Source organism: Anarhichas minor, unplaced genomic scaffold (genome assembly GCF_050575085.1).
Source record: "Anarhichas minor isolate MPS153535 unplaced genomic scaffold, ASM5057508v1 ptg000086l, whole genome shotgun sequence".
Lineage (NCBI taxonomy): Eukaryota > Metazoa > Chordata > Actinopteri > Perciformes > Anarhichadidae > Anarhichas > Anarhichas minor.
In genome coordinates, this window is record NW_027466532.1 from 651,320 (window position 1) to 671,225 (window position 19,906).

The 19,906-nt window shown below is 41.9% G+C and overlaps 1 protein-coding gene across 1 annotated transcript; it reads right to left on the reverse strand.

Moving 5' to 3' along the window:
- Positions 1-2,136: 2,136 nt before the first annotated feature.
- On the reverse strand, positions 2,137-19,346 carry LOC142938495 (zinc finger protein PLAGL2-like). The gene is made up of 2 exons (XM_076081708.1): positions 19,205-19,346; positions 2,137-9,059 (listed from the first exon to the last, which is right to left on the reverse strand). Exon 2 carries the CDS (start codon positions 8,610-8,612, stop codon positions 7,323-7,325), a length of 1,290 nt encoding a protein of 429 aa, XP_075937823.1. The 5' UTR covers positions 8,613-9,059; positions 19,205-19,346; the 3' UTR covers positions 2,137-7,322.
- Positions 19,347-19,906: the final 560 nt, after the last annotated feature.

Consider the following 19,906-nt stretch of genomic DNA (forward strand, 5'->3'; position numbering starts at 1 on the left):
AAAACAGCACAAATCATAACCTTGCCAGAAATCCGTGTGAAACTGTAAAACCCATCATAAAAATATCTGCATCAATTTACCAAAGACAAAATGCAACCCAAAATGAGTGCAGTCAGACAACTAAATACATAAATTAATGAGAATGAGAATGACGTCAAGGTAATCGGTTGACCGGAAACAGCCCAATCTGGCAACGCCTCTTTGCTGTTTTACGACAGCCGGCATCCCTCAAGCCGATGTAGCATTGCTGACCCCTTCTGGAACAATCCATTACTGTGCCATCTTCGGTCTTGATCTTTTTTACTAGACCAGTGACTCTCAAGAAGTCAAACAGGCATTGTCTTCCTTTTTCTTTGCCTCCATACTCTAGAATACATGTATTAACATCACTTCTCTTTCTGCCAGTTGGGTGCTTCCCAAGATGAATAGTTTGCTGTTCAGATTGGTGCCCCCACCCCTTCCTCATTCCGGTCAACTTTACTTTCTTTTGTTTACTTTCATAAACACTCACAAGTTCAGTAATGAGACACAAAATGCACCATCTATTGCGCCAAAATTCCTCCTTTTCTTTTTTTGGGAAAAAACTTTATTTAATTTATAACAGTTTTATAAATACATACCCAATTTATAAATAGACAGACACATAATACACAAAGACAGATACAGATGCAAGAAAGTGATGTGTGCCTGGATGAAAAGTTTATTAAATGCCATGGGAGGGTCTGGTTTTTATCCAGAGTTGTCCTCCTTCTGAGGTCAGTGACTGTGTTTTATTACCATGTGGCTGTCTATAACAGTCTGACTTATTACAATTACACATCTAGTTTTCCAGTTTAAAACATGTAATGCTGACAATGAGTTGGAAAAGTTCTCATTGTTTCACAGGCATCTTCTCATCAAACATAACAGATTTATATTTCACATGGAAAACTAGGCCGAGGCATTGAAGGACCAGACCTCTTGAGCTCTGTAACAGTCCATGAGTAGATGTTGTTTCATCCTCATTACAATGAATCATGGGACATTTCTTTGTTGTGACATAACTCCATGAAACAGTGGCTCTGACGGCAAGTTGACAGATATGAGCCATCGGACATCTCTGATGATTTACTTATTTATGAACATTTATTTATGTATTTCTATGTATTGTTTATAATCCATCCAGTTAAATTTGAAAACTGAGAATAATAATTTTTAAAATATAATTGATGTGTACTTTATTTGATTTGACGTTACTACTATTAGACTTCTTGAATATATACAATATATATGGCACTAAATAGCGCAAGTTAGAAATTATTGTAATGTTCCGGACCTTTGCACGAGGAGATTTTCTCAATCTGGACCTTTTGGAAATTTAATTGAATACCCCTGGCATAGAGGTTTGTTTTTGACATATTGGATGACATATTGATAGACGCCTCACATTAGTGAGGCGTCCTTGCACAAATCCTGTTTGATCAGGCCCGATGATGGTGGATGGGGTCGAGTCTTTTAGCTAAGAGCTTGGCCAATATTTAGTTTTCCACACATTGCAAACTAATTGGTCTATACGAGGAAGGTTCCTCTGGGTTTTTACCTGGCTTTGGTATTAAGGCTGTGTTGGTTCAGGTAGCTTTTGATTCAGGAAGGAATATTCGTACATTTTACTTAAGAGTGGAGTAAAAATGTCTTTGAATGCTTATATATTTCTGGGGGGAAGCCGTCTGGGCCAGGTGCTTTCCCAGAAGGGATGTCATCATAAGTGGAAGATGATGATATAAATCACAATAAAAACAAATTGAAAAATCAACGAAAATACAAAACATGAAACACAACACATTCCTCATAATAAGCCTAATTTCACCCGCAAGCTGAATAAGACTAAAACTATATTGAATTTATGGCTTTAACAAGATCTATCATATTTCAAGATTTGTCTTCAATTTTTCCCCTCAATTTTCATGACATGAAAAGACATCAATAAGATATTCACAAACTGGTCCAAGCCGACATCAGGAGGATATACAATATGTGCTGATGGGAGGTTGAATGTGTCTGGATTTACAGGTTTCCTCTTCATTTTTCACTGCTTCTATGGGTTAGGGATATTATAAACCACCTTCAACACTTGAAGTAAAACACAGGGACACAGTAGAAATCAAAAGATTAATTTATTTTCTATTACTTTATGTTCAGACAATCAGAAAATGACTTCTTTTCACTGTCTTCTAAAATCTATTAAGTGATAATACAAACACCTAATGCAAAATATATCTAAGTTAAAGGTGTCGAAACCTGCATTGTAGTGGTTCTCAGAGCCGACCTAAATGCAAGCAACACAACAGTACTGGATGATCATTTAGTGAAATGAATCCTGGCATCCTCAGCTCTCCACCGCTTCTCTACGTTCAGTCTGGAATGCTTAAACGTGTCAAGTGTTGTTTTGCAGACAAGCTGCCACATCTTAATATGTCCTAAGCAATGCAGCGACAGCAGACATGTACCACATAATGTAACATGTTAATGACTCAAGGTTCTGGAGTCAAACGCTCATTTAAACCATGGTAAATGGACTGACTTGCTCAAGCCACAAGAGGTCCTTTTCAGTGAAATGTAAACCTGGGTCATTTCAAGGACTTCGGTATGCTTCACAATAAATGCTTGTTGGATCCTCTAAGTGCATCTGAACACCCCATTCTACTTCAGAGCTGAAGCAGGGAATGAGGGAGTCCGTCAATATTTGCTATGTTCTAAAATATACAATCCAACAATCACGGCCACTTCATGCAGTGATTGGTCAGCTGTCTCTCCCAAGCTCTCTTTTTTAAACGACTTCTGTCACTTTCATGTGAACAACGGAATGTAACACCATCAACGCCTCTAAGGTGAGACTGTCTAAAAGTGTGTGCCAACAACAAATAGAGTTGTTAGAGATCAGAGAGGCAGTGAGACGCGGGCATGAGGAGAGTAAGTCTGATGACAGGCAACACTGACGAATTCTATTTACAAGACCCCATGGGACTGTTCATGAGAAATCTGCATAACCTGAAAGAAGACGGTGAATGTCGGTGAGTTTTATTCACACATCTCCCAGTTCAAACTGCTGGGTGCGTTGCCATGCACATGCACATGCACACACACACACAACATAGTCGGCATTATGTGTGTGTGCATGTCATGTTCGACAAAGAGCCTAACGTGGCACACACATAACGTTACTACCAGGCCGCAGCGGTAAAACAGCATTTTACAGGCAGGACAGTCAAACTATTTTCTTTTGCAACTTAATGACTTAATGAAACGATGACTCATCCCTCAAGCTCCGAGTGAACAAACACAGTGCCAAAGTGTTGTCTGTACATTCCAACATGCAACTGTGGAATTCCTTTAGACTGAGGCCCAGATTCATAAACAGAGTAAACATTCCAGACTGAAGAGGCAGAGACACTGAAAACAGGACTGATGCAGTGTGACCTGCCAGGCAATGTGGTACTTGTTGCACTAGACATCATTCTGCTGTGAGCTAACCTCAGTAAAAAACTATGGAGCTACAAAGTACATGTGCTTGTTCTGACAAAAATAAAACTCTACACAGACATTTTCTCTGCAGTTAGATGGACAGTCACCTGTCTCTTCTCTGAGGTAGTAAGTAAGTAGAAATATCATTAAAGGCAAGTATAGAGAACAATGTTTGACTCTGGAATACACCACTAGGACTTGTGTACCATGTCCTTCAGCCATCTTCAGCAGTAGTCAAATCTGCCTAACTGTTACAGGTTAAAACTATTACTAAGGATTTTTGCAAAAGGATATATGACACGGTAGAGGTAGAAAATTTGACCAAATTATAGTGTCAATGTCTGTCGCTAGATTAAGAGTTTAGATTCATAAAATCTACCTTTATAGTTTGAATCGAATGGCACAGGTAAGAGCCACAATAACTAGAAGCAAATACAAATGAAAACAAAAACCCACAGTTCTGTGTGTTTGAGGTACAGATCAAATTCATCTTTTTTTAGAAATGTTATTAAGTGCTTAAACCCAGTCAGGACATTAGACACTCTTAGAGAGGCACAACAGTAGTATTTTAAGACATTGGTGCAACACTTGGATGGTTAAAATGAAAGAAGTCCTTCAACATACAGTTCTTGGAATTAAGGCAGAAATGAGAATCATCTGAATCTCTCTCAAAGATCTTCTTTCCAATATCACATCCATCACTCACAACTTCCAGCTGGAGAACTTCTCCATCTCCACTACACTTGACCAATTTCTTGAGCTGATCATCCATTGTCGGAAGGCTGCTGGTTTAGATGAATTATTCTTGCCATGCTGCACTGTGACTCCAGTAAAGGAACCTTGATCTCAACAGACCAACACTCCCTCAACTGCTTCCCTTGTCTGGCTTTCCTGAGGAGGAGGCTGAGCTGGGATGGGGGGGGGGGGGGGGGGGGGTCACCTTTTAGTCCTAATTATATCAGATACTCTTGAGATCCACAACCTTGTGGAGAAATTAGTGTCAATACATAGTAAAAGCTAGGAAATAGGAACAAGTGCTCTTGAAGGCCCTTGTGGAATCTATGCTGCATTCTATTTAGGAATAAAGTCAGAAATTCACAGCAAGCACGTCACAGTTACAACCTGCTCAGACCCAGTGGTCCAGTTTGTAAAGAACAAAACCGGAAACAGCGAGAGCTTTGAGACTTCTTTTTGCCTCATCACAATGCTGTTCTCAAGTCACATTGTGTAGCTAGGGTTGCCACCTTCCATTATGGAAAATATGTGAAAAAGGGCTTGATGACCTCTTCTCAAAAACAGCTTGATCAGCATATTGCAAAGCGCTTTTGTTTCTTACTATGTGAGCAAACAGGTGAACTAGAACGTGACAAACATTTTATATTTTCTTTTCCCCACAGTCTCAAACGAGTGTTTTTATGCATTTTGTGGGACAGGCAGCCATTCTAAGATCAGTGACCTGGTTTGCAGTGTCAGCAAATGTACATTTCAGAGTTCACGGTTTGACCTTTTAACACGGCGGATTGAATGGATTAGAGGACAAACAGTTGCTGCACTGCTCTCTGGGGCCGAAACACACCGAGGATGCTACAGCATCGCCGGAGGAAATAGACTAGTTGTGACTGAAAGCAAAAGTCTGAAGGAATATTTTCATTTTTCAGCGATATATACTGTGATGTGTAAATACACAGGAATATTCACTCTCAATTTATACATTTTAAAGATGAATGCATCAGTTTGGTGCATTTTAAGAGGCTAGATAAACAATGTTGTGCTCTTGTAAACAATTTTGTGCTCTAGTAGCCTAAACAATTTAATTACAAAACACATAGGATGTTGAGATATGAATGGTGATGACACAACACAAAAGTCACACCTGTAATGTATATTAATGAGGCGGGCTTCATGTTTCAAGACCGGTCAGGTGTGATGCCGACATCACCGTAGACCCCTCATGCTGAGGAGAGGGCCCAGCCAGCACCAAGTCCACGGTGCTAAATAGCTCACAACTGGAGCCGCCAGTCGCCTCCACCCGGGGCCATTCAACACCGCCATGGAGGAGGATCCTCGCACACCCAACGGCCATCTCTGACCCACTGAGTTAACTCCCCCAGGCAAAAGCGGACCCAAATTTGCAAGAATAGGGGTGCAAGGCAATTCTCCAAGTCCACGGTTTGATTTGACTTTTTTGACAGGGGAGTTTGGGCAGCCAGACTGGTTGCTGCAGTCCATAAATCCTCTACAACCCACAAACACATTTATTCTTTACATGTTGGCAAAAATGCAACACGTGACTTCAGGGAAGCAGGATTTTACACTTCTGTTGCTTCTCTGTCATCTGTGACTCGATGAGTAGCCTTGGTGTCTCAAAAAGTGTAGCTGCAGGGTAGGCAACTGGTGGGCTACTCTGTGCCATCTATCAAGTGTCTTACTGGTTGTTGTTTCTTTGGACGCGCCAAGTAGGCGGGGATGGAGGTAAAAAAAATACTGGGCCAATCGCCAATCCTGCTTTTCACTTTGAAAAGTCAAAATTGAAAGCTCATTTCGATAGATATTTGATTTAGAATCAAAATCGTAACAATCCCTAGTACAGAAGTGTAAAAATATATGCAGTTGATTATGAAACTGTGGCGGGCCTACTAATTAATGGGAAACACTGGATTAGTCATGGAAAATGAGAACTGTGGGACGTTTCCTTTTGTATCAAGCAGCAAAAAAGTTGTAGCATGACGTGTTGCAAACATGGCAATGTCGATGCTGAAATATATCGAGCAGCCCCATTGGTTGCCACTTGCAGTTAGCAGGTGATCCATGAAGTGTCACAAAAACTGCAGTATATTAGATACAGTAATAACATTATAAAGAACAGGTTCTAAGCCACACTTCTCCGTCTGAACAGTAACTACTATGTTAACTGTTCACTCAACACAACATTGGAATCGTTTTCTTTTGTTAAAAGGTTTACCCACACTCAAATGCTGTTGCAGTTCACTTTCAGTAACATTGTGTTACACTTTCGATTTACTAGTTTTTCTAATAATAGTAAGTGCAGTCAAGCTTTACAGTTATTGTTTACTGTAACTGCTATTAGCTGCACTTACAGACACTTCAAAATAGGCCACATTCTGACAGACAAAGGTTAGATTTCCATTACTTGAAACAATGGTTGATGATAACATTTGGTTATTTCATCAACGGTCATTTCCCGTCTGCTGATATACTTGGACACATCAGTGGGTGTGATGCTGGATGGTAAGCTCTTTACTGCATATTTTAGTGAGTTAACCAGATATGAAATACGGACAGTGCCGTTTGCATTCTCTATTGTTTTTTGCACAAACTCACTAAATGAAACATCTTACATCAACTTTTCTCATCAACTCTGTAAGGCTGCTCATGATCCAATATTCTAAAATGAGAACATCTCAAGTCAGCATCCATAAGGAAGGTGACTTTCCTTAAAACAGTAGCATCTTCGATGACAACCTAAAACTGGATAACTCTCAGTACGGTGCAGCACCTGTGACGAGTGTGTTAAGTGCATCCACTGTTGGTAACAGGTCTGACAAAAAGAAGTACTTCTCTACTTTGGTTGAAGTGAGACCACCTTTCCTCAAATGTTCAAGCTTCCTTTTAAATAATGAGGTAATACTGATGAGGTGATTTGTTGTGTTCAACAAAAAAAAACTAAGATTAGCATAATTAGCACTGACAGGCTAAAGTCACACACTTGTTTTACAATAAAGATGCCGTTCTCATGTTTTACCCTTTTCGTAAAAAGGCATGAGCGCGTGTGAAGGCAACGTTTGTAGGGACAGAGCTGCTTACTGCTGAAAGGCCTGGTAGTAGTGAGGTAGGGAGCTGGAAGTGCTCATAGCAGGACTGCTGTATGCCTGAGGTAGCTGGCTGTGGTTATGGGCTCCGGGGCCTTGTGGTACATGAGCCTGTGGAGGTTGGAAGAAGGTGAAAGGCCCTGGTGCCTGGGAGGACAGCCCAGAGGAAGATGATGGAGGGGAAGTGGTGGTGGTGGGTGGATAGCTCATCACTAACCCCCCCATCCCCATGTGAGGGCTGTAGGGAGGCAGGCTAAAAGGAAGGAAGCCCAGCAGAGGCCCCAGGTCCATGTTAGTGGTGCAGGACAGCTCGGTTGAGGAGATAGCGGGGCTCCTGGACAATAGGTGGGGTTCACCGCCAGCACCCACGCCTTCACCCAGCACCTCCCTCTGAGGGGAGGCAGAAGTAGAGGTAGAGGAGTTGACTGCACTCAGGTGAGGTGGGGGTGCACTCTGCAGGTCCAGCAGGAAACTGTCCACGTCTGCGCGAGGGTATGAGGTAGATCCGTGCTGGTACCTGGCCATGTTGCCGTAGGGCTGCTGCTGCGGAGCCACCGGGGGCTGAAGGTGATGGTGGTGGGGGTGAGAAGATTGAGGGGGCATGTGGCGAGCCACACCCATACTCGAGGACAAGGAGCCCTGCATGAGGCCATGAGGGTGGCCCATTCCAGGGACAGGATTGGCCATGGGGTAGGAGTTGTACATGTCCCTGGAGAAAGTCTCCATGGGCTCTTTGGAGCGGATATCAGACGCCACAGGGCTAGGCTCCTCCTTCACTGGGCACTGGGTGGCAGGGGTCGGTGTAGCCACAGGAGTGCTGCTGGGTGTGCAGGGTGGCATCAACCCTGACTCCTGGGCATGACTCTTCTTCAAATGGCGAGTCAGGTGGTCTCTGCGGCCAAAGCGTTGTGCACAGCGCGGGCACAAGAAATCACGGCGCCCAGTGTGCACCACAGCGTGACGTCGCACATCCTTACGGGTGTAAAATCGGCGGTCGCATCGCTCACACGAGTACTTTCTCTCTCTCACAGGCACAGTAGCGTTCGAGTTGCCCTCTGATGGTGGAGGCCTGTCAATATGGCTGCCCAGGTGCTCCAGCAGGGATGGCGACCCCTCTGGACAGGGCAGGCCTGATGCAGCGCTGTGGGCTGCCACCAGGTGGCGTCTATAACCCAGCTGGGTGTTGTACTGCTTTCCACACTCCTGGCAGTGGAAGAGCTGCCTGCTGGCTGGGTGGCTTTCCTGCAGCTGGCTCTTCAGATGGTCCTGCTGGTGAAACATGGTCTAACAGAAGGAACAGTACTGGCTCTGCTGCTGCACAGGGACTCTGGCCAAGAGCCGGAGCAGACACAGGCAAGACTCATGAGGATCCTCCAGAGAGCTGACCATCAGCCTACAGACCTCTTGTCGTTTTGTTAACTTAGAGTGCTAGAATTAATGCTAAGAGCTGTTTGTTGACCGTTTGATGGTCTCTTGTGGCAATGACTAGTGGTCTGTCCTGCCTCACTGGGGCAAGCCTGTGTCCAGCACTTGGTTTCTGTGACAGCAGCTGCCATAGCAACCCCAAAAGGGCTGCGGTGATGAGGAGTTGTGGAAGCTCTGACTGGGTCTGTGTGTTTCCTGAGAAGAGCTCTTGTGTTGGCCCACAGTCTATTTTAGTATTCAGCAGCCCTGAATGCCACAGTCACAGCAGCTGAATCACAGAGGCAGCGTGATATCGTTACAGACCTGCAAAACAAAAAAAAGTGTCAATACTGGCGTAGTAAGAGGCATGCTGTATGAGCTGACTTTAAAGAACTATAAAAAGAGCAAAACATAATACACACATTTGACTCTACAAGTCCACAAAAAAGTTAGTCTGGAGCCTTGTATTGCGTTTTGAGATTTTTTTTTTTTTTGCTTTGACAAAAACAACAACAGAAAATGATGAGCAGAGGAGAGCAGGGGGCAGCTCCCATTCATGTTCTTGTTTCTGACACTTTAGTCAAACAAAGCATGTAACCCTACATGGACGTACTGCCCCGTTAGTGGAACAAACGCATATGGTTAAACTAAACTACAGCTCCAAGTGAAAGTGAAACTATTGAACAATTTGACTTATTACTATTGATTAACTATTGCAGTACATATCGCTATCGTTTTATCGCCCAGGCTTAATAAATCACATTTTTAGATTATTAACAAGGCCTGTTCAATTATGACACGATCGCCTGATCACGATTATTTGACCACAATCAAGTGAATTTTAAGCCACTTTAGAAATGTGCAACAAATGGAATGTGAATTATGTGCGTTTGCATCAGCTGGGTTGAGGCAAATAAATGGTCCGAGCACAAGGTCCCAACATCAAGAAAAAAAAAACAGACCATATTTCTTGCTTTCCAAAGCAAGATGGTGCCAGAGAGGATGCCCAGAGGGTCTCCCTTCGGGTGCAGCAGTGCACTTGACTGACTGAGCAATGTACTCAGACTGAACAACTGACTGCTACATCATCATTTATTCTATAAAATTGATTCCATCGCGCATTTGTCATATCAACTTCCAGAAGTGGAAGTTAATATGACATTGAATTTTGTCTCTTGGATGGACACATAGCTTCTCATTTCCTTCGACAGTATATTAATGAAATGTCTTGAATCTGTTTTTGTTACATTGGGTAGTCCTAAACAACCGGTTCAGAACAAGCTTTTGAACAGAAATCGATGTGCCGCAGAGCGAGAGGTTCATTTGAGGCAGTCTTTTATATTCTATTCACTCAGGTATATTTGTTTGGATTTGAATATGAAGCCTCTTTCTATTCTGATGTTTGCCCTGTTACATTTTTGCACAACATGATGTTAATACATTTGTTTTGAATGAAAAGCCCTCTAAAGTTTGTCCCGACATGGTTATAATGGTAAAGAAAGGTACTTCAAATGGAGCTATTGCAATCTTGTGACAGACGGCTGTATGTTACTACAACATCTTGAAAAAAGCATGATTACTTTTGAATGTATTAAAATAAAGTGATGAAAATGTAAATTATATCATGAAACGGTGTAGATTCACAACTAAAACTGTGTACGCACAACAACAGAAATGTGTACAAGCTTTCCTTTCCATTTACAGACCCTTTTCGTCTCCATGTCACAATTACATCAAAAAGTGTTAGAGGCAAAACTAAAGACAGACTGGAATCACCTCAGAGTAGTGGGCTACAGTTACACTTGGAAAATGTCCTCTTGCTGTGTTGTTGGGAGTATGGCTCCAACTTCAAATTTTGTCGCATACTTTTGAGATGACAACCTGTGATTTGAGGCAAACTACAATATCAGCGAAACTTTTCAGAGATGGGGAATAAATGCTGCTAATAGTTTAGCTTAGCCTTCTCTAACCTCAACGCTCACAAAGAAAGCTAAAGTGCTAGAGAGATGGAGAGAAAATGTTTTCGCTGTATGAAGGAGGCTGTTTGAAATGAATAACTAGTACTACTTTGTGGTGTAACGAACCGGAGTTGAACCGTGATCTGCATGGATCCTCCATCGCGGTTCACATGCATGTGAACCAAAGATGAAACCATCATAGCGTTTCCAGTAAAAATATGCGATCCGGAGATCAGCATTAATGCTTTCTAGTCACTAATCCCTGCTCATGTTTGTGAACAGCTAGTAACATTGGCAGCACCGATGCTAACCACTAAGGTACGGAGGTTCTATTCAGCTCCATCCAGTTACATTATGATGCGTTCATGCTCTACTCAGCATAAATAAGTATTGAGCAAATTATTTATATTACGTTCAAATGTAATCTTGCAAAATAAAATTTTGGGCAAAAGCTGTTGTTTATTAAAGGAGATGTTTTCACAGCAATATAAAATATTAGAGAAGAATTATGAGCCGTTTAACTTCCTAACACTAGCTCTAAGCAGCTTATAATACATCATTAAAACTACAAATTTTTTTATCAATAAAAATACATTTAGTACCTAATCATTTGAATTATGTTTTTATATAAATAAACAATATAGATAAACGTTTCGATTTTTTTATAGTTTACACAGACTGAGCAGTTGAAATTATTTTTGGGACAGTGGTGAAATAAAATAGTCTGGTGACTTGTATACTGCTATAACAAAAGAAACAATAAAAAAATCAGTATGCATACCAGTACAGATCATCGATGATAGGCAATTAGTAACAGCAGCAAAAAGATATCATCGTCTCTAATAGGGGTGGGAATCACCAGAGGTCCCGCGATACGATATTATCACGATACTTAGGTCGCGATACGATATTATCACGATACGATATTATCACGATACTTAGGTCACGATACGATATTATCACGATACGATATTATCACGATACTTAGGTCACGATACGATATTATCACGATACGCTGAGTATTGCGATAACATATATTGCGATTTATTACTTTTTTCAACTTCAAATTATGTCCCCAAAGGAAAACTGTGTCAACATGTTTTATTTAATAAGATAGTTTTCAGTCTGTTCATCTCACTTCAATCATTTTTATTGCAGCACAATAGGATTGTCAAGCAGACAGAATGACCAACAATGTCATAAATGTTGCATGCACCTGACAAACTCAACTGTTTGTATTACTACATAGTCCAACTTAACTGAATGCAAATGTGTCTATAACTTATATAAGTAGGATATAAGAGTTATATAATTCAGTGTAACTTGCGATGCGTGGACGTCGAGGGCAGAGAGCCAGTCATGCGCTGCACTCTCCCCATGAGCCTGGCTGCTGTTGGCAGATTTAACCCCGTTGTGAGGCCAGATTGAGTGTGTGAGCGAAACACTTCACATGCAGGAATCCCGCTAAATGAACGGCAACGCCCACGTTAGAAGCGTTGTCGGTTACAACCACCAGGTTTTTGTCGGCAATCCCCCATTCTTGTGCTGCATTTAGCAGGAGGCCTGTAATGTTTGCCCCGGTGTGACTTACGTGTACTGCTCTAGTTTGGAGAACGTGAGACAGCAGTCGCCCGTCCCCTGAGATATTGTGCTGTTATAGTCACATAGGAATCCACTGCGCTTGACGTCCACACATCGCAAGTTAATGCAACTCTTTCTGCTGTACTCAAAGACTCCTCAACTTTAAGCTTCACTTGTCTGTAGGGCTTGGGCACGGCTGTGTCGGAGAAAAAACGCAGCGACTGAGTCATATTCATGTGTCATATTCATGTCCTTCTTCCCTTCCTTGTTAAAAAATCCAAAATAAGTCCAGACGTCTGATTTAAACGCGGACTATGCATTTCTGATTTCTTTCTCCAATGTCTCTCTTTGTTTTGACCAACTTCCTACCAATCACGCTGACCCGGCACCTCTGCTGACCTCACCAGAAAACAACTCAGCACCATCTAGTGGACTGAAAAAGCAATTGATTTGATTTTTTATTTATATAATAAAAGATCGATACTTGGCTTCCGTGTATCGATACAATATTGCCACGCAAAATATCGCGATACTATGCTGTATCGATTTTTTCCCCCACCCCTAGTCTCTAAGCGTTCTATTTGTTCCTCTTGTGCTGATCTGAGCCAATCCTTGACTCAAAACCGTGATATGATCGGAACCGTGAGTCTTGTGATCCTAGTGCTTGTACGGTTTACTGTATGAAGGAAAGAGTTTGAATGATAGTACAGGTCATCGTATGAAGGATTTTTTAAATGAATGAGTAGTCGAACGTCAAAAACGCTTTCAGTGGGAATTGGTCAAGCGGAACAAGGAATAACTGAAAAACAGCCACAACGATGGCAGCGAACAGAGAGAGACACGGCGGTACGTTACATCATGTAAACAGAGCACATACCCATCAGCTGTGCACTCCAGATCACACTGGAGACTTCACCAATTAAAAGATGGGTGAGTAGTACTTGCTATCTTCTGACGTTTGTACTTTTTAAACAAAAAACAAACATCTATATTGTATTATGTTACTGATATTTACAGTAAATATCGCAATATTAAACAGCAAGTCAGATACTGTCAACTCTCTGGCGATCTCCCTCCAGCCAGCTGAACCTTACTTAGGTTTAGGTTATAGATATCTCCTCATTCAGTCACTCTGGTGGACAGCTAACATCAGTCGAACCAATCAATAACATGTTTACTGCTGCCTTTATAGATTATATGTAGTTGTTTTAATATGTACATAAATGTCACTGTCAATATAAATCCTAAACACTGTGCATAGTTTAAAGATCTTTACAATATTTCTTTGCACTATTTACAAAACCCTTAAATTGTATATAGACGTTAGAATTCTTATGTTATTGTTGTTCATTGATGCATTTTATTTATTTATTTATATATATATATATATATATATATATATATATATATTAGTGGTGTAACGGATCGATCCGTGATCCGTTCGGATCGCCCCTCACGGTTCGGATCACTCGTGAACCGCGGATCAATTGAGTATTTTTTATTTATTTTTTTCAGTTTAATCATCACAGTGTGTAATAACGTTCTACTGCTGCTGTTCCTTTTCAAGTAACAAGTCCCCGAATATCAATGCAGAGTGTCAGTGAACAGATATAAAGCAGTAGTGTGTTCACGTGAACGGAGCAGCTTAAACGCATTTAACGGCAGAAGTCATGGTGAGCGGAGGAACTTGAGAAGCCCCCGTCGTCATTTAAGTGGCAAGTTTGGGAGCATTTTGTCTTCCCTGTAACTTATAATGACGGATAAGGGTGGTGGACGAAACTGTTACGGTATGTAGGCATTATTTAAAGAGAAAGACACACGACAACGGCAATACATCGGCATGTCCACACATATGATTATGAAGCGACACCATCCCGTCTGTCAGCGACGGGGGACACTCCGGTGTGGAAAAAAAGGATTTCAAAATCTGGTTAAAATGCTTGAGCCACCCTACGAAATCCACTCACGCACCCACTTCAATGTGAAGCTTGTTCCAGGCCTCTATGAGAATGAGAAGACTGTGGGCTTTTCTCAATATGCATACTTCTCTGTACTTGTGAACTTTTGAAACGTCATCAGTCTCAGCCCAAGAACTGGCCGGCAACCAGCTGGATCTTATCTTCACTAGACACTGTTCTACTGCTAACCTCTCCGACACTCCCCTCCAGCTCTCTGACCACTATTTCATGTCTTACTCCCTCTCCCTCTCCCCCCGTACTTCCACCACCTACCCACATGGTAGGGCTGCACAATTAATCGAATTTTAATCGCGATCACGATTTTGGCTGCCACGATTAAATGAGCATGATCGTCAGCGATATTGACGTTTAAAATGCATGCTCTGCTACATATCAAATCAAGCGCTTCCTCAACTAACAGTCAGCCAACCACCAGGGGGCGAACGAGATGGGAGGTGTCATGTGCGCACCCTGCAGCGGCAGCCTCAAAAAAAGTTCTGTCTGCAGTCGACTCCGGTATTAGTAGAAGAGTAGAGAGACAGACAACAGAACAGAGAGCAGACGGTCACGGGTGTCGTGTGAAAGGTAAATCTAATGTCAGGAGCAGAAGGTGAGGAGCTAGCCCCTCGAAAAGGATCATCATCCGTTGTCTGGAAGTTTTTTGGATTTAGGGCAAGTGATGTTAACCAAGAACAAATCATATGCAGAGTGCGTTAGAGTTGTGTCTGCGCCGCATAGCAACACAACTACCTTGTTCAACCACCTGAACAATCACCACAAACCAGAGCATGACGAATACATTAAGGCCAAAGCTAACGTTACCTCACTGAATAGGAACAGCTCCTTCCTATCTCCAGGCCATGGTCAAGCCCTACACCCCCGCCCGACCACTTCGCTCTGCTGCCTCGGGGCGATTGGTTGCCCTGTCGCTCAGAGGTCCCTACGGCCGATCGACCCGGTCGCGGCTGTTTTCTGTCCTGGCCCCACAGTGGTGGAATGAACTCCCCACTGACGTCAGGACAGCAGAGTCGCTGCCCATCTTTCGGCGCAGGCTGAAAACTCACCTCTTCAAAAAGGCCTACCCTGAGCACTTAGCATCTATTGTATTCATACTAGCTTATTGCACTTATTGTTTTGTTATGAGTTTGTGGCACTTATTGCATTCATTTGTTTCTGCACTGTACGTTGGCTCTGGTTTATGCTCTTAGATGCTTGTTTGAGGAGAGGAGATGCACTTACGACTTCTGATGACTAGTTCTCTCGAAAACCTATGTTGAATACACTTATTGTAAGTCGCTTTGGATAAAAGCGTCTGCTAAATGACTGTAATGTAATGTAATGTACTGTTCCAATTCAAAATTCGCATCGAGCCAAGCACGGTCCAAATGCCCGGATGTGGCTCGCTCCGCCCATTTTACCGGGTATGCATTGGAGGCGACTTGTCTGTCACTGGCTGTTTCTTCCTTTCAATATTGATCAAAGGACGAGGATATCAACATACCTCATGTTGCACTTAAACTTAACAGAATTGAGTATATTTGAATGTTTTATTTATATATTTCATTTTGTTTTAAATTGGACATCTTCAATATTTTTGTTTTTATGTAAGACTATAGATCAAAGTTCTTTTAAGTGTTCTTGAAGTTCTTTAATTAATAAATGGAAAGCAAAGTTATAATTGACTCCTCCCATTTTCTTTGCTGATCCGAAAAATGATCCGAACCGTGACTCAAGAACCGTAATCCGAACCGAACCGTGAGGTTTGTGATCCGTTGCACCCCTAATATATATAAGTTTAAGTTAACACATATTTTTCACTATTGTCCTGTCTAGTCTTTACTTTTACTTTATTCCTAGCTGTTATTTCTATTTCTGTCTAAGTACATCAAGAGAGATGAAAAAAAATGCGTTAAATTCCTTGTATGTGCACACACACTTGGCGATTCAGATTCTGAGTAAACCCCTCCCACTGAGAAGTGTAAAAATATATGCGGTTCATTATATACAGTAGCCTACCTCGTCTGTAGGTAGAAACAGGAAACACTAGATTGGTCATGGAAAACGAGAACCGTGCAAGTTTTCCTTTCGTATCAAGCAGCAAAAAACTTGTAGCATGGTGTGTTTGGGTTAATTTGCCGACATTGCACGTCCTGCGATGTGACTTTTGCACATGGACACATCACATCGTCTATGCTAAAAAGATATATTGTCCAGCCCTGTCATGGATGCGCAGCCGACAAATCTGCAACAAGTGCAACTACTGATACCATTATGTCAATATGGCCCAAAATCTGAGGAATTTTCCCCTTGATGTTCTGAGGGCAAAGGGGGGTCCAAACTGGAACTAACATGGCGTACCTAATAATGCGTCTGATGAAAGTATACATATGTACTTTTTAAAAACACCTCACCAATTAGTATGACCAAAAATGTGTATCACGGTATTTTTTAAGATTCTGGCAGTTTCACGGTATATTTTTTTTCTATAGGTTTATAGTGGCTTACTCTACTGTCAGAAGTACATAGAATATAAAAACATTTTAATGTCTTCATGTATAAAGGCTTTGCTTACTATAGGGTGTGCTCGTTTGTTCCTATAATGTTGGGATAGCAGTTTGGCTGAAGTATTGTCGCCCCGCTAAGACGTACCTTGAATCCAGTGTTTTAATCATTGCTCTGAGCCCCTGTCTCTCGACTGTCTGTAGCGGGACCATGTCCTTGCATAGCTGGATCGTTATTGCGTTCGTAATGTCGCTCCACCGCTTGCTTTTCTTGTCATATGCAGTGCCTCGAGCAAATGCCTCTTCAAGCGATGTGTGACCCTTCGGCTTCACTGTTTCACTCGCGTTAATGTTACCGGTTGACGGCCTCGAATCCGACGGCCGTCATCACACTCTTGGTATTCCAACACATGTTTTCTGCTGAGGTGATGGAGTAAGTTGCTCGTGTTACCACCAGCGGCAACAACAGTGGCTCGACAAACTCGCAAAAGACGGATTTTGACGGATTTTTTAAAACCAAAACACTTCCAAACAGCAGACCCAGCTCCTCTCTTGGGCACAGACTATCGGTGCATCTCCGGTCTGTCTTTGTTCATCCTGCATCGCTCTGTTCTTTAATGTAGCGTTACTGTAGCGACGGAGCCTCTCCCAGCTGTTTACAGACTGTTGTGCTACCGGGCTAGCTAGTGAGCTGTACCCAGTATGCAGTTTTAGAAATGTACAATTATTAATGTTACAAATTGTTTATTTGTCACAAACTGTTGTGTCGTGGTGTTTTGCCCTGTTAAAGAGCGTTAGTTGTGAGTTATTAATTGTTGTGTTATAAAGTTATAACCATGATTAGGGGTCCCTCTCAATACAGTTAAGGCAACTAGCTCCGACCGCAGCGCCTTTAGCGGCGAACAATATATTTTGCTGCCTGTTGAAGAGTGACAGCAGTTGTTTCGGCTATGTATGGCGGTGTGTGGAAAATTTATATCATACGGGAAATTAAAACCGGTATACCGGATGAACCGGTATACCGCCCAGCACTATCACCAATATGTAATTCCATCTTTACAAAAGGCTCAGTAATTTCCTTTACAGCTGGTCACTGTAGTTTGTAATCGTTATTCAAACAGAATGAAATAGTGCATTTGTTGGGAACTATTTTCAGCAACAGATTAATCCACATTTGGCACTCTATTGAGTATTTGACGCTGCAGGACAGTGAATGTGGAATTGAATCAAAATGAAGTGCAGGGTGTGTGCAGTGTGGCTCTCTGGTGTGTTTGTGGATAACAGTGAGCTCTATGGCACAGAGGGATTAGATATATCACACACACTATACTTGGTAGTCGATAGATTGTTGGTTCACATGGCATTTGTTGTCAAAAAGACAAATACTGAATATCATCAGACTAATCCTACAACCTAACTACATTTGGGGAGAAAGCTATCTAAAAAAGCAGCCTACCTGAAAACTGCACTTGCTCAATTTAGAACTGGAATTTTCTTTGTGACAAACTTGGGTTTTGGGGCTATGGATGTGAAATTAATTTGACTGACAAGATCAAATCTTACTTCATAAATTGAATATGTTTATATGTATTTTAAACTACTCAAGAGTGTCCATCCAGTTTTTAGACCTGCCATGAGCTGGACCAGAGCTTGTATCAATAATGTAACACTCTGAACAGGACCATGCTTCAGAATGATGCCTTTACTTTTCATAGTTGTTGTAAATACCTTTATTATTACACGTAAGAAATATCTGCATACAGGACTTTCACTTTAAAATGGCCCAGTCTTCTGTTGTAGTCACATTACTTTCACTGGAGTAGAGTGTGAAGACATTTGCCATCAGTGGATGTTCTCCATGTCATTATAGGAAAAGCACAGCCAGTGGAAGTCTGGATACAATGACTAAAGGACGACCAAGAGCACGGTGATGGGAGCTGGTAGTGCCATCTTGTGGGTCCTCAGCATGGAGCTGCCACAAGGCTTTAATCCCCACACCTTTTCTGGTTTAACCCTCTCCCCTTGTGTTAAACTCTGCGGAAATGCTTGTCCCGTTGAAAGCGAATGAAGTGGGGAAAACGTCACCCAGGCTGATAGGACTTGACTGAAATTATGAAGTCTCCGCTGGTAGCGTTAGAGAGCGGTGGGACGGGGTCATTACCAGACCGGGCTACATTTCACTGCTAGCCGGGCTCTGTTCACTAAATTCGGCGGCGGAGGCGAAACTATATAATGCTCGGATGTTTGAGTGTATATAGCGATAGTTTTATGTGGAGAGATCCCGCATACTAGGGTCGGTATGGCTGTGGGTGAAGTTAGAGAGTTCGCTAAACCAGCATGCTGGTTAAAAAACAAAAGATGAGCGGTTCACTAAGTTGTATCGGAGTTAGTCTTACGGGAGCTAACTCCTGTATATGTTACTGAGTAGGGTAAAACTTCAGGTCAACAGACACGGACACAACGCTACTTACCGATTGAACCTCGGTCCAGCTCTCCGTCCAGACTCCATTCCGTTTCGATATCGACATTTTGGAACAAGTTTTAAAGATGTTTCTTGGAGTTCGGGCCTGAACTGCTGGGCGCCGCGCTGGAAGCCGTGCATTCTGGGAGAGTGACGTCACACCCGATCCATCCACACACTCACGCACGCACGTAAGCGCGCGCGCGCACACACACACACACATATTCTAATACACGTATTGTAAAAAACAGAATAAAGTAAACCTTAAAATAAAACAATGTTAAAACATTCTATGTTTTGCAAAGCATTGAGGTCCAAAGATCCGTGAATTCCACGGATCTTTACCTATGCAGTATTTGCATGTCTCCTTCTCACAGCAGTAATTAAGTTTGACTCCGTATCATGTCCCTCCATAATATTATTAGCTAGTGAAACAACAAATAGTTGGTCTATCTTTGAAAGGTGTTGCACAAAAGTAATTTCCAATGTTAACTCTTCAAACAGTAGGCCACTTCAGATTATATAAAAATGTAACTGAACAATGAACATTTAAAACGGATTGATTTCCAAACATTAAAAGGACTTTCGCAAATATTTGTGAGGTGTAATACACACACACAGAAAGACCATATAACAATTATATTACAATAATAATTTACTTTATTTACTATATGCAGCATTTATCAAAATCAAAAAGTACAAAGTGATTCAC